Below are 15,178 nucleotides of genomic sequence, written 5' to 3' on the forward strand. Positions count from 1 at the left end.
TATATATATATAGTGACATATCCATAGTACCACATACTCCTATGCACATGTCCACACACCTACACATACACACAGTCACCCTTGAGACACCCTTTAAGAAATAATAATTAAGTCACCCTCTAAGAAATAAGAATCCGAATTCATTCGTAAACAAGTCAGAGGAAAATTACCATGAAACAAAAACCTCAGCTTGTAGACTAAACATTGAGCCGCTGTTCAGACTATCGGCACGTTCCCACAATTCAGGATACTCAAATTTCCCGACCCAAGTCTGGAGTCTAAAGTCCAAAGTTAGAGAGACACTCAATAGTAAGAAAACCCACTCACAAAAAGCTCTAAAGCTCAAAACCGAGGTATGATCGTAAATGAAGAAGGAGTTAAAAGGAGAGTTCAGTTTGAGATTTGTTAATAGCAAGTCGGTGTTCTTCAACATAAAAAATATTGTAACCAGTTTAAGAATAAGAATTAAATAAAGTTTTTTTTTTAACTTAAACTTATGGTGCAAGAATTTAAATGCGATGAATTTTTTTCAACATCAACTAAAATAAACTTGGAAATGCTTTAATCGCTTAAGAATTAAACCAATCTAAAAACCACACAATTTCATTCGAACAAAAATGAATTTCACATTGACCAAATGACCAAACAGACTCTTTCGAATGTGATTTGTTCAACTCGTAAACACCCACATCAATCTCGACGAAAACTCTTGAAAATTTTAATTAGCACAATAAACCGTCAAATGTTACTGTTAATTCGATTAAATGGTGGAAACAATGTCCGGATTCCAGGTCAACTGATATTGCTGACAACTGCAGTGGCTGGGAAGAGCTGAAAAACGGGGAAATTCCTCCCAAACAATACTGCACCTGTTACTGCAGCGGCAATAAACCAAAACAGCAACTCAAATTCCTACCCGCTCCCCCTCCACAAACACACACACGCAGACACAGACAATGGTGGTGGTGGTAGTTTTCGCAAGCCCCCGCTTTCCTGTCAGCCTTTTCATTTAATTGCGGTCGACTTTTGGGGTTTTGACTTACACAAGGCGAGAAAATCGGAAAGAGGAGTGGCAATGCTCTCCGCTCGGCAGCAAAATGCCAATCATCAATCAAGGTGATTTGTTTCAATGCCCCCCAGCCACACATTTCACGCTGTTGTGCATTTCGGAATGGACAGACACTGATAGCGGTCGAAGGGGGTCAAATGATGGCTGCTTTCGGCGGGGGTTCCGTATAGAAGGGGGCGGAGGACGGATAGGGTATGTAGAGGTTCATTCGGCTTGGCACATGTGGCCAATCACTTGCATACACTTCAATTGCTGTGGTCTACCCACTCTCAGTCGTACTTAACACGTTCATATGCAAAGCAAATTGCGAACTTGAATTGCCATACATGAATTAGTCTCAATCGTTGAAAAAAGATAAATGTATTTCAAGTGATGAAATATCATAGTTCTTCAGATATGTGTTAATCAAGATTTATCATTATCTGCAACTTATCACAAACTGATCTTGAAAATCTACGCATAAACGCAATAACTTCGCCTGGCAGTTGTTGTTCATCAATGAATTCAATCACGAAAATGCTGCCCCATTTGGTTTGGCAGAGTCCCTTTCTCGATGTCTACTCACACTCACACTCACTCGAACAGTAGCAACACTCAGAGCACTCACACACCCACAGACAGCACTCCTTGCCACACTCATTCAGTCGTTGCATATTCATGAGGCAAACGCCGGCCTCCTTGTTTGAGTTACTGACGTGGCTTTGATTTAATTGCCTTGATTTTGTCTATAATTTATTTTAAGCCTTATCCCAGGACCAAAGATCTGCCCAATTTTTTCTCTCTTCGGGTTTTCGGGTAAATATTTTCGTTCAATTCACACATGACTTAATCTGCATGCTAAAACTTTAGGTTGGACTTAATTTTCTTACACAAATAAAGGTGCAAACCGAATTTAAATACTTCTGGCATTTATAGCTTAAATATAAAATAATTTTAAACAGTTTAAACATTAAACTTTTACAGAGAATTCGATAGTTTAACATTCCCTTGCTCACCCTTTGCCGCATAAAAAGTTGTAGGAATATTTCATTTCATCCTGGTTCCGTCGTAAGATCCTGCTCCTGCCCCTGGAAAACCGCAAGAGCACATTTTTGACGCTTTAAAAAGTTGCGAGGGGCTACCGCTATTTTTATGCGCCGTTCACTTTTGTCGCCATTCCGTGCCCGCCAAGGAAAATAAGAAGAAAAGCTGGCTGCCTCCCCAACTCCTTCGTCTCTCTCGAGCCATTCTGGACCCCGCTCTTTCTCCTTTCTCCTGCTTGCAGTCATGTTTCATACTTTTTACAGATATTTTTAGCACTTTTTTTAAATTCCGAAAGAGGTGTGCGCATAAATTTTTTGGTGCCCTGCAGGCAAATTCTTTATGCAGAATATTCCACAGCAGCAAAATACAACGTTAAAGCCAGTGGAAGACGGCAAGCAACTTGGGAACTAAATTCAGTTTAAGGCCAGACTGATTGTAATTTGATTTGGCCTTCTGCTCTACCCCGCCTCGTTCCATCCACCCGCCCATTACCGATTTTGGTTACTTCGTTTTCCAAGCGACAACAAATGTCATTTCCGGTCGCCGTGTGATTTGTGACCCGAGAAATCGTAATCGCACTTTATCTATTAGTTACATTTTCTCGCCGCCACGCCTCCCAACTCCCGGTCGACCTTTAATGAAATTTACTCGGGTCGTCCCGTTTTCTATTTACTTTTGTGGCACAAAATTAATAAAGGACCTCGTTTCCTCCCTCTTCGATCCGTATAGAACCAAGTGGAAACTTAATCCCCAAGGAAATTATGTGAAAAATGTGCGTTGGGCTTGGCTTTTGTCCGGCATTTTTCTTTTCCTTGCAGGTTGGCCGGGGACCTTGTATTATTATTTTATTTTTTTTTTATACTCTAAGTTGTTAAGCGGCGAATAGCTGTAAATATTTTCGTTGGTTGGCTTAAAACATTCAGCGTATGGCCGGAAATATAAGCCCAGGAGGGGGTGGGTGGTCAAGCGAAAGGTATATCAACAAAGGCAACGTGACCCCTTTTTTCATTTCGTGCTTAGGTCTGTCCTTTTCCCTTTTCTCTTCAGCATCGGAGGTTCATTTTTAAGCTGCGCAATTATCATTAAGTGGTGGCCCATCTGAAGGTCAGAGGCGTTCTTTTCGGATGACGAAGTAAGAAAGGGTTCTGGAAAGGAATTTCTTATGACTTAGAAATCATTTCAGGAATTCAACAACAAAGCGCATGGAAAAATTATCGGAAGATAACATATATAAATCTAAGAAAGCATTAAAAATTTTAAAGAATATTTTAAATAAATGTATTTCAGTGATCACCATTAATAAAAAATTAAATACAACAATGGAAATTATTCAGTATTAGCTTAATAATTTACATTTAAGTATATTTGAATCACTTTATTTTATGTAAATAAATAAAACAAGAATTTCCAATATTTTTAAACCGAAGTCCTACTGAATATCCTTTGAATAGCAACGCAGCCCATGCCTACTATCAGCATCCTTTTCGTGGAACCCTCTGGCGGCTTGTTTTCTCCACTTACTTTCTCTTTGAAACATTTTGGCTTTTTTTTCTGGTAATTGTATAAAGGTTGCCGGCAATTTCGTTCAATTTGTATGAGTCCCTTTTTTCCTGGATCTTCGTGCGGATGTTTTACGTAACGGATAATTTGTGCGCCACACTGCGTATAAGTTATGCGCTGACTGCATAATGCGGCTTTCACATGAGCTTAGCGAAAAGGACGTTGCCTCCGTTTGATGGATAGACTTACGTCATTGAGAGGGACTCTGTCTAATCAGAACAATTGTCTTTTGCCCTTTGTGAAGTCCCTCAGACGGTCCAAAGTGTCAATTACATCCGTCCACGTGTTCGGGATTGCGGTGGAGGGAAAGGTGGAAACTATAACGGTATGCTTGGATGGGGTGAGGTAGCTTATGTAATTGTCAGGTCATTGTTTTGGCGCAGACATAACGCTCTAATTAGGCCACTAAACAAGCGAATAATTAGGTGCATTTAATGCGAGACAAGAGCCTATGGAAATATGAAATTTATGTAATGTTATTCCATTGTCAGGTTTTTGTATCGTAACACCGATCATCTTTATCCAAGTTAATTAACAATAAGTGTACAAAATATAATGAAGGTACTAATAATACTATTTATTTTCTTGTGACTGAAATCATTTTATTGAGAAAAGGCTTTTACATTTCATTTCACTAATAACCCTCTTAGCAAGCCGTCCTGCGTGTAATCGAAAAACTTCTCTATGTTGCAAGTTAAAATAAACTTTCAAGCCTGCAACCTTTCAATTATCAAATATTTACTTGTATCTACCAAAAAGCCAACAAAGAACTGCAACACTATCGGAAACAAGTGAAGCCCAAAAATATAATTATAGAAATTGTAATTAAAATGAAGTCATCTAGAAAACGACTAGGACATTTGGCCATTGTATGTGATAATTAAATATGCTGTATTAAATCCATGAGCTGCTCACCGAAAGCTCCTAAGTAATCTTTTCGCCAGGCACTTTCGGGATCTCCTGGAACCCTTCACCTGGCAGTTTCCACCTGTATTTGCACTCTGTTTTCTGTCTTTATTTCATTTTAATTACATTGCATTTACATTTTACATTTCTCGAGGCCATTTGATGGCCGGCTTCGGCTTTGGGGCTCCGACAGTCAAATCAGGCGTATGATAAATTGATTGCGAGTGCATATACAGTTTATAGTGTAAGGATGTCATCACCCATGCATGCATTTATGTGTGCACTCAGAGAATTCTAATGAAAAATAAAATTGTGGAAATAAATTCGTAATTAGTTTTTCAAAGCCTGAAATGAACAATTTTTCAGTCCTTTAGTTTTATTGGTCATAAATTTTGAACTTTTAAGCAAGTATTTTTAGCTATGAAATTAAGTTAATATGAAGTAATAGCTCTTAGTTTGCTACGTTTATTTCAAAATTATTTAACCTTTAAGTTGACAACATTTTTAATAGTTTTCATGATTTATCTTTCTGTGTATCCACTGTGTTTGTCTGGCATTGAGACTTTTCTGCTCCACACTGCAAATGCAAGGCTTTAATAAAATTTTACGCATAAAATGCCTTTAATTGAATTACATTTAATTATTTCACCAGACATTTTCCTGCGAGTTGCGTTGAAAATCGTTTTCCTTTCTGACACTTGTGACTGATTTGATATGGCCAGTGTAGTCTTAATTTTTACTATGTACTTCCCTTTAAAATTGCATAATTTTGGGCAATATAATTAAGCACTTATTTAATTTGGAATGTGAATGTGTTTTGGCGGACTAAGTGCCTCCGAACTTGTCTACAAAGAAAATCAAGGATATTCCGGGTCTTTCAATTTACTTATTAATACAGAGTAAATCCCTCAAACCCTTTACCTTGACTGGTCGGCCAGTGGATACAATCAAACAAGATTCTTATTTATACATTTAGTAATATGGAAACATAATATATTCTTTAGGATCAAACTTTAACATCAAGTCGGTCAGTTGATACGATCAAACAAGATTTTTATTTATACATTTAGTAATACGGAAATAATATTTTCGATAGCATCTTTACGATCAAGCTTTTGCATTTCTTTTTTGTACTGATATTGGTCATGGTTATAGTCGATATGGTGTTCCTAACATTTTACTTAAAATAGTAGTTTAGATGGGGTCGACACTGTATCATCCGGGATATAGTCGCTGTCGTTGTTGCTAGTCTTCTGGGCAGACAAATGAAGACGTTCCTTATAGTTAATTGGCTTTCGGACTCGCTTGCCTTTTCCCATGCTGTTCTCTAAGATCTCACTGAATTGCTGGCGCTTTTTTTGCTGAGGAGTTCTCCAGTTGTCCGGGTCCTGGTTTTCCACATCCTGTTTGTGGGCATCCTCCTCCTCATTTTCTTCCTTAGTGTCGTAAGATGCCACCTTAAAGGACGATAGGTACTCGTTGGCCCACGACTCCTTCTCCTGAACGCCTCGATCGGAGCGGTCCAGCAGTACGGCAACCGCCTTCTCGTCGTAGTGAATAGCCTTCTCCTTGCCTTGCTTGAAAAGATCCTCGGAGCCAAATCGAATTATATCCTCGAGCTCTTGCTGGGTGAGACTGATGCCATTACCACCTACTACCGGCCGCACCACGAGATGGGTGAGCATCATCTTGCGTTTTGCTGCTTCCATAATGCGCTCCTCCACGGAACTGCGATTCACAAATCTATATATCATAACATTTTTGGTCTGACCGATACGATGGGCTCGGGAGAAAGCTTGAATGTCGTTATGCGGATTCCAGTCCGAGTCGTACATAATGACTGTGTCGGCTGTGGCTAAATTAATACCCAATCCTCCTGCCCGTGTGCTAAGCAGGAAGACAAAGTGCTCCGATCCAGGAGCATTAAATCTATCAATGGCTCCCTGACGCACTGTTCCCCTGATTCCGCCGTCAATTCGTTCGTACTGGTAATTCTCACCCTCGAGGAAGTGCTCGAGAATATCAAGCATCTTGGTCATCTGTGAGAATATTAAGACGCGGTGGTTTTGCGCCTTCAGCTGTTTTAGCATCTCGGAGAGCAGAACCATCTTTCCGGAGGCCTTGGTCAACGAATTGAGCTCGTACAAGCCATTAGGCGAAATAGGTGCCTCTTCGACAGCCGAGGGAAAAAGATAGGGATGGTTGCAGCATTTTCGCAGATCCACCATTATATTAAGTAAGGAAACGGACCTAGAGGTTGCGCTCGCATTTAACGCCTTGAAGTTCTTGGTCAGGATGAATTTGTAGTACTTTTTTTGCATGGCTGACAACTCCACGCGCACAATAAACTCGGACTTGGAGGGCATGTTCTTTAGCACATCTGTCTTCAACCGGCGAAGCATGTGCGGTCCCAAGATTTCGTGCAGATGCTTTATCTGTTCTTCCTTCGAAATGTCGTCGAACTCCGCCTGGAATGACTGTAGGTCATTAAACTTTTTCGGGCTCAGGAAATTCAGAAGGTGAAACAGCTCCACGAGATTGTTTTGCAGTGGAGTTCCCGTTAACAGCAGCTTGTAGGCAATGATATAGCTGTTCAAGGTGCGGAAGTATTTGCTCTGGTTGCTCTTCAGACGATGGGCCTCATCCACCACCAGGACCTCCCATTGGATTTTTCCTAGGAAAAGAAAGTCCAAGTTGATTATCTCGAAGCTGGTGAGCAACACGTTGAATTTCAACATGGTCGTGTCTGAAGTCCGAACAAATCCTTTGGTTATCTTCTCAAATGTGAACTCGTTTCTACGCATAGTCAATCTGGAAGGCTTATCACCCACATAAGTGACGCAGTTGAACTCTGGAGCCCATAGTGACAGTTCCCGCTCCCAGTTAGGAACTGTGGAAAGCGGCACTGATATTATGAAGGGGCCACGACAATGGCCCTCTTTGAACAGAGAGTAAAGGAAAACTACCGTCTGAATGGTCTTGCCCAGACCCATTTCGTCGGCTAGGATGGTGGAGATACCTTGCCCCCAGCTGTAGCGCAGCCAGCTGACGCCTTCCAACTGAAAGGGATGCAATTGCAAGCCAGTTCCTTCCAGAAATGCTGGTTGGTCTTCATACTTCTTGCTTAGGTCTGTAGTGGGATTGAGCTTTCTGTGACGCTTTTTGATGGAATGAAGATCTTTGTATAAGTCAATGGCTTGTTTCAAGTTATGGATGTCATCGTTTTCCTTCTCCCATGTGCACTCAGTGTAGGCCAATTCCCTCCATTTTACAAGGTATGTGGTGCTGCCATCAGGTTCCTTTGTGTGTTTGATCACTCTGTGGACTATGAGCCATTCGGGCTTTACACCGTTACTGTAAAATCGTTCCTGCAGGTCGCCTTCCTCGTCCTCAAACTCCTCGAACTTGGGCGGCTCTTCCATATCAGACTTTCTCTGGAAGGTACGTACCATCATGGGATATAGGACAAGCAGTTTCCATTCGGCAATCCACTCGCAGTTCCAGTATGACATGTTGTGCCATTTGATAAAGTATTCGCGGGGCTCGGATCCTTCGTATTCGTTGAAAGTAGACGTGTCTTCGGTTGACCATCGCCATGTCAATATTTTTTCGGGTTTTCCCGGAAGGAAAATGCATCGCGGACAGAACCAATCGCCCTTGGGAATTGATTTCAGAGGTGGCCGTAGGCAGGCCCCGTGGTAGACAGAGGGGCAGGAGTCGCAGCACAGCAGATCGCCTCCATCCTTACAAACCTTGCAGTATTCCTCATCAGCAATCTTAGCCTTCTTGGCCCTGTTCATCACGCGTTTGGCCTTATGATACTTCCTATTTCTGAGCTTAAGAGAAAGTCAGGATCGAAATCCTACCGAGAATGATCGCAGTACAATACAATCTAATTTCGTTTTCCAAACTTCGTTTTGCGCGCCAAGATTATCATTAAGAAAAACACATCTAACAATTAACTACAAAGGAGCAAGCAGGATAGAAAACAAAATACTGATCAGGCAAATATACGGTCTTACAAAATAAACCACACAATAAGACAAAACATTTGGGGTATTCTAATAAATACTTATTCATCTCATCTGATCAGCGAAATCACAAAAATTGAGTTTAATATAACTAACAAGGGAAATAAGATAACTTAACGAAAACTATACTGCGTTTTATTTTATTGTTTCAGTACGAATAAGTTGGAACTTGATTTTAATTTCAAGGAGCTACATATAAATATATGTTATAATTACCAAATCTTTCTTTTAGTAATGGCTGCAATATATTCCAGACAATAATTGTGTTATCTCAGAGAGCATAAAAAAAATTTTATTACTAAAATATATAAGTATATCTATGTAGGTACCCTACTTATTTTATACATTTTATGCTTATCAACAACAGTGTCTCAAAACAAAAATACTTTAGTCTTGGATTTGACGCAGTGTGGTCAGATGAAATGTTTTGTATTTTCCATAGAAGTGTAGCATGCCTGTTTTTAATTTTTAAGTGCAGGCAGTGATACATGTTTAATATATGTTTTGTATCCTACATATATTAAACATGTATCACCATTAGTTTAATATATTTTAAAAACAAGTTAAGCACAATACATCTGATAATTGCTGGCAAACGCGAAATAGTGTATACGTTGTTTTACTTACTCCGATATGAATAGAAATCTCGTGTTAGTGTAGATAAGCCATTATGGACCATTATGCCTTATTGGTAGGCGATTATGAAGCATCGAGCACTTAACTGGAAATACAAAGCAAGCAGAAATGCTGTACTCACTGTCGCTACTATAAGGTACCCGTTACTGTTATACACAATTTTTAAATATTCATTTTACTAGTGGAAATGGACCAATCACAACCTGTTGTCAAAAAAGCATGTTCACTAACTGATGGTGACGTCACTGTCCATGTGTCTTCATTAATAGCGAAAGAATGTTCAAATTTGAAAAAAGTTGAATTTGGTAAATCGATAGATATTGACAAAAATACGTCAAACGAAGACATACACTTTAATATTATGGTAGCCACAGATTTCCGCGGTTTGTGTGCGTTATAGTGGTCGTTTCAACTCTGTACCTCTTATAGTTCCTGAGATCTCAGCGTTTATACGGACAGACGAAAGGGCAGTCGGACGGACGGACGGAAAGACTGGCACGGTTTAATTGACTTCGCTATTGATACTGATCAAGAATATAAATATATACTTCATAGGGTCGGAAACGCTTCCTTATACCTGTTACATACTTTTCAACGAATCTAATATACCCTTTACTCCTCGATTTATAAACAACTTTGAGCCTAGAACCATTAGTGGCTCTTGCCCAATTTATAATCAACTTTGAGCTGAGAACCAATTTCCAAATTTCTGTGAACTATGCCTTCAAATTATTCCCACCCAGATCAGTTTCAGTTTAAATTGCATCATCCTATTTTCCGACTCTCTTGAGTCATTCTCTATAAATTCTAGGGATAAATCTCATAAGCCGAGGTTTGATTATTGATTATTGAACTTGAGGAGGGCAGCCCTTTTTGAAACACCGAATCGAAGAGTTAGAAAAATTAATGTCTACGAACAGTGAATAAGATAGGTTCGACACTTGTAAGATTGTAAATTGTGAATAAGGTATTTCAAAAATAAAAATAAATTTTTTTAATAAATTCACAAGTGAGAAATTTAATTTACACACATAAGTATTTACATATGTATTACATATACATGTATATAGTATGTATAAATGTATGTAAGAAATAAAAATTGTTTATTTTTGGTTTAAAATGGTTATGAATCTTCATAAAGGTGTACTAATTGGAAGCTTTAATTCACTGTGAACAGAAAGTTAAAGTCTGCGAGTCGAAGCTTGCGTTTATCCCAAAACCAAAAACAAGCCGCAGAGCAACGAACCGGCGACCGCTGAAACATTTCAAAGACAAGCCACCAACAGCAGAAACACCGTCAACAGTCGGCAACACCAACATCACCGACAGGACGAGGACAATGGATTAACTCAAACTCGAGCTCAAACCTTGTAACTGCCTGACCGCACACCCACTGACAGTGTGGGTGGAGTGTTGGCGGCCGGGGGCTGACGAGTGGGTGGCCAAAGAAGTGAGGGCCAGTTGATGGTCACATGTCACAGACATTATGGAATCATGAACTTATGTGCACCTGTGCGTGTTTGCGGGGAAGGACAGGTGAGGTCCCAGGACTCCATTTTGGTTATACTCGTGTGGACTTGCGGTGGAGGACAGCGATTTGTGGTTCGATTGGTGATGGTGCCGTGACTTGTGTTGGATTTCATCAAAATAATAAATCTCTAAACTTTAATAAAAAGAAAAACAATTCAATAACAACCAGATATTTGCAGGCAAAATATATCGAATACTAATATTATATGTACATATGTATGTATGTATATACATATAGTATTTAATTTATTTTTGAAATCAGTATTTAAAACCTCCTTTTTTAATCAAGTTTTTCACGCGGCCATCACTAGTGCCGACCCGAGCCATTTCAATCATCAATCAAAGTGTTTTGTTACGACTTTCATATGTCATGTTCATGGCTCTGAGCCACCGGTTTTTGCATCCCACCGTATTCGTCCTTGCTACATCTGCCCCATGTATACGAGAGTATCTCTGCCCAAATCTGGAGAGCCAGTCATGCGGAGGTGTGACTGTGACACAACAGACGACATTTATGGTGTCGTCGAGAAGGATTCCCATTACAGCCACCAGACAATCAATCACATGAGCACCGAAATCAATTGTCGCAGCTCCTATTTTCGTTTTCAATTTCATTTCGCTAAATATTTATGAGGCCACCACTTGGGGCGTTCGATTTGTAATCCTAATGAGGCGTAATTAGAAAACATTCAATTACATTTCACTGACATCAATCAATGCCGCTTTTTGTGGCCACTTCGACGGGGACAACTTTAAGCAATGTAAGTTTCAATTTTCTATCGCCTTATGGGTAATCCTCTAATGCTCAGCCCGACTTTTCATCCCCTTCCCCAGCTGCTGTTTCTGTTTGTTGTTCCTGATTGCTGCTTAAACTTTTCTTTCGCTCTCGGCCCACTTGCTCGTGATTAAGCCTTATTGTAAAGAGGTTTTGTACGCCTTTTGATTTATAGATATTGGATCATACCACTCACCCTTTTTCACCAACAAAACCAACTGAGGGCCTTTGTGAAGCTGGAAATATCGAAGCGGGGGACCAGAGTGTGTTAGCTTCGGAGGAAAACTTGTAGGCAGAGTAAGGTAGCTCAAGAAATAGGCTATGCAGAGAAAGGGTAAAAAAGGGTTTAACAATGAAATTATAATTTTTTTAATCTGTTAAAACCATTTATTAAATTAAGATAAATTATTTTCATATTATACCTTTATATAGTACTGCTTACAAAAAATTAAAAACACGATAGTTATACACTAAGGTACAAGGATTATGCAAATAAGATAAATGTCATTGAATCACCTAATCTTGAACATTAAGATTAGGAAAGCGTATATCGAATTCGTTGATGCTCTCTATTTCCTTTCAACGATTCTCACTTGTGCCTTTGTTGCATACTTTTAGGCGCGCGACTCAACTTGTTTACAGGCAAACTATGGACCAAGGACCCTGGATTCTGGATCCTGGATCCTGTACATTGGCCCAAACAGTGGGCGCTGGCTATTCGGCATCCTTGATAGCCGCACAATTTGCTGCCGCGTTTTTGTATCTCTCCGAGCTTGTTTGTCTGCACCAAAGCGCTGGTGTTCAATGCACAGAGAAAAATAGTTGTGATTCTAACTATAAAAAACTAGAAAATATATCAGACAGATCTCTATACAATTTAAACAAATATATTATTATAGGTATATTATAGGTTTTCAAATTGATTTAAGGATTAATAAAGGCTACTTTTTTTCTGGAAAAAATGAAACATCACGTTATTAGAAGTTCTTTTGGAGTAGTTATCATATGTTGTTACTAGGAAGAATTTATATTTAATAATATAAATATTTTCTCTGTATGTTTGTGTGTGTGAGCAGTGCTGGCCAGCAAAAAGTTTGCGCACTGATTGCAAACTTGTTTCAATTGTTTCGTAAACCCAACCGAAGGGAAGAACCCAGAAGACTCCCAGTGGGTAGATGAGCTGGATGGGCTGGGAGGATTGCGGGCTTGTTTTTCCGCCATGAAAGTCAAGGCGAAAGCTCCTAGTTCTGAGGCCAAGGCAATTCGCCTGCATATTTGTGTGGCTTAGTTTCCGTTTCACAAACGAAACGAAATGAAACGAGCGGCATAAAAACCCATTGAAAATTTGCATACGAAAATGAAATTCAAATAGGTTTCCCATGTCCCTCGCAATCAGTTCCGGCTAGTCCAATCACAAAAAATAGTGAACGGAAACTTTCGCTTTTCCTGTGCCGTTTAAGCCCTATATTTATGATCCACAATAATACAAAAGGATATTTCATCTTTGAGGTTTATCCTCTCTGGCAGTTGGCATTTTTAATCTAAATCGTTTGGCTGACTTTGTTTATCGAGGCTTGCTCTGGTCGCTTTCACCTCGGATTGCGATTCGAACACTAAGTGATTTTTCATTGACTTTGTAATGCAAATTGCTTGTCTATCCTCTCGCCGCCTCTCCTCCTGCTTCTTTTTGCCATTGGCAGGCTCTTTGGGCTTTTTATCACAGGAGGCCTGGGTTGCAGACCCTTCAACGATTCGAAAGCCAATAAAATGCAAATTTTTTCATCGCGTAAACAAATCCTAGCCGAAGATTCCTAGAGATGGGGATTCTACATGTCTGAGGATGGGATGCGAATGCTGTATAAAGATTTAAAGCAGTCTAAGGATTACAAAAAAAAAAATGTTTAATATATGGGTTTCCTTCCTTTTAAGATAATTTATAAAGAAATTTAGAATTTCAATTTGCAATCGCCATACATATACTTCGTAAAATATTCCTACACGATATTCTTATCATTTAAGTTATTAAACACAAAAACTTTTAAGTAATTCAATCTTTAGGATTGTCGGTATCCTTCATAAACTCACGATCCCATCTTCAGTGGAAAACGAGGACCAAAACTGAAAACCCAAACTCATTTCTATCAGCATCAGACTTGACTTGAGCTGGGCCACTCGACTCGCAGCCATTGATTTAATTGTAAGCTGTTGAATTTTGATGGTTTTTAATTGTCTTAAGACCGGTTCAGCAAAAACCAATCAGGGTTCCTTTGATAAGACCTGATGGATGGATGGTTGGATAGAGAGATGGGCGGCGGGACAATGGACCCGGGGAAAGGGAAAGCCTTCTGTTGTCAGCAGAATAGTTGAAAATTCCACTTAGTGCTGACTACTGACCCACTTATTGGTCACTTCTGGGTTTGTGTTTCCGCTGGACCATCAGCCACCCCTTCTCGTCCATTCAAAGTCAACCACTTGACTAAACAGCACTCAAATTTGATTTTGATTTATGCTGCCCAGCAGTCCGCATCGAATTGCCTCCTCTTTCCACACTTTCCAACTTTCCCCCTTCCCTCCCATGACTATTTCTCCCATATAAGTACAATTGCAGGCTCATAACTTTGGCATCTATCGTCGTTCGCCTTTCATATTTACATGCTCCTTACACGCGCATTGGCGTGTAACGGAAATGGAGTAGAATTTACACTGAAAAAAATAAGTAGAAATGAAAAATTATGTTAAACTAAAAGAAAATATTAACCAATGCATATCTTGGTTTAAAACTCAGTTCTTTATGGAAAGAAAGACTTTCAAATGTACGACTTAGTATTAAGTTAAGTTAAGTATTAAAATAAGTTATTTAAGTTATTTGTTAAGGCTTGAAATATTTCCCAAAAATATATTAGGGATCTCTAGAATATTTTTCGTAATAATTACTTTATTTTTATTTACAAAACTAAAAGCTTTTTTCCCTGTGAAACTTTCCCGCTTTCCAAAAGGGTTGTCCGAAAAGGGTTTGCCCTCGCACCCCGAAACCTATTGAAAGCTCGTGGAGCAAACGGCTTCGGCATTTTCTTTTTGTTTCCCGCCTGCATCCTTTGGCCAAGACACGGACACTTCTCCCATCCCTCGACATTTTCACAATGGAAAATACAATTTTCGCAATCTTTGCTTATCTTTTCATCTCTCTGTGGCTGCCTCGTTCGTGGCATGATTCGTTGTTGCTGTTGTTGGCCAACCGGAAAATCGGTAAAAAGCTAAGATCAAAGGGGGCGTGGCAGGAGAGGCGGTGGATGTGGCGGTTGAAGCAGGATGTGTTGGCGGTGTATCCTTTGTTTGTCGGCAGTGCCGGTAATACCAAGTTGGTGCAGTAAGCTCATAAGCATCGGTTATGGGCGAGGTTCGCTTCGAAGTTAAAGTAACTGCTTGTAATTGAAGCACTTTATGTAATTTATTACATTTAATATTACTATTATTAGAACACTGTTATTTATGCTTAATAATTCTTATTGGTTTATTGAGTTCTAGAAGGGGAATACTAAACCTGTTAGTTCCAAACCAAAAGATAACAAGTTCTCTAGTTCGAGATCATAAAGATCCTTAGCAATATGTCTCATACATTCTATATAAGCTCTAATCTTTAAGAAGTTT

At 39.5% G+C, this 15,178-nt stretch overlaps 2 protein-coding genes across 2 annotated transcripts; one reads left to right on the plus strand and one right to left on the minus strand.

Annotated features, from left to right (window-relative positions):
* Nucleotides 1-4,888: 4,888 nt before the first annotated feature.
* LOC108108655 (chromodomain-helicase-DNA-binding protein 3) lies at nucleotides 4,889-8,530 on the minus strand. Its single transcript, XM_017216759.1, has one exon. It carries the CDS (start codon nucleotides 8,356-8,358, stop codon nucleotides 5,740-5,742), a length of 2,619 nt encoding a protein of 872 aa, XP_017072248.1. The 5' UTR covers nucleotides 8,359-8,530; the 3' UTR covers nucleotides 4,889-5,739.
* Nucleotides 8,531-10,564: 2,034 nt separating this feature from the next.
* Nucleotides 10,565-14,788, plus strand: LOC108108488. Its single transcript, XM_017216542.1, is given in 4 exon segments — nucleotides 10,565-10,644; nucleotides 11,849-11,864; nucleotides 14,491-14,613; nucleotides 14,615-14,788. Coding segments are annotated over 4 exon segments (393 nt in total).
* The last annotated feature ends 390 nt before the right edge of the window (nucleotides 14,789-15,178 follow it).

The sequence above is a fragment of the Drosophila eugracilis genome, unplaced genomic scaffold (assembly GCF_018153835.1).
Source record: "Drosophila eugracilis isolate 14026-0451.02 unplaced genomic scaffold, ASM1815383v1 contig_2154, whole genome shotgun sequence".
Classification (NCBI taxonomy): domain Eukaryota; kingdom Metazoa; phylum Arthropoda; class Insecta; order Diptera; family Drosophilidae; genus Drosophila; species Drosophila eugracilis.

Excerpts from the sequence above, each read along its gene's own strand:
- LOC108108655 (XM_017216759.1), bottom strand. The coding sequence starts at position 8,358 with ATGAACAGGGCCAAGAAGGCTAAGATTGCTGATGAGGAATACTGCAAG.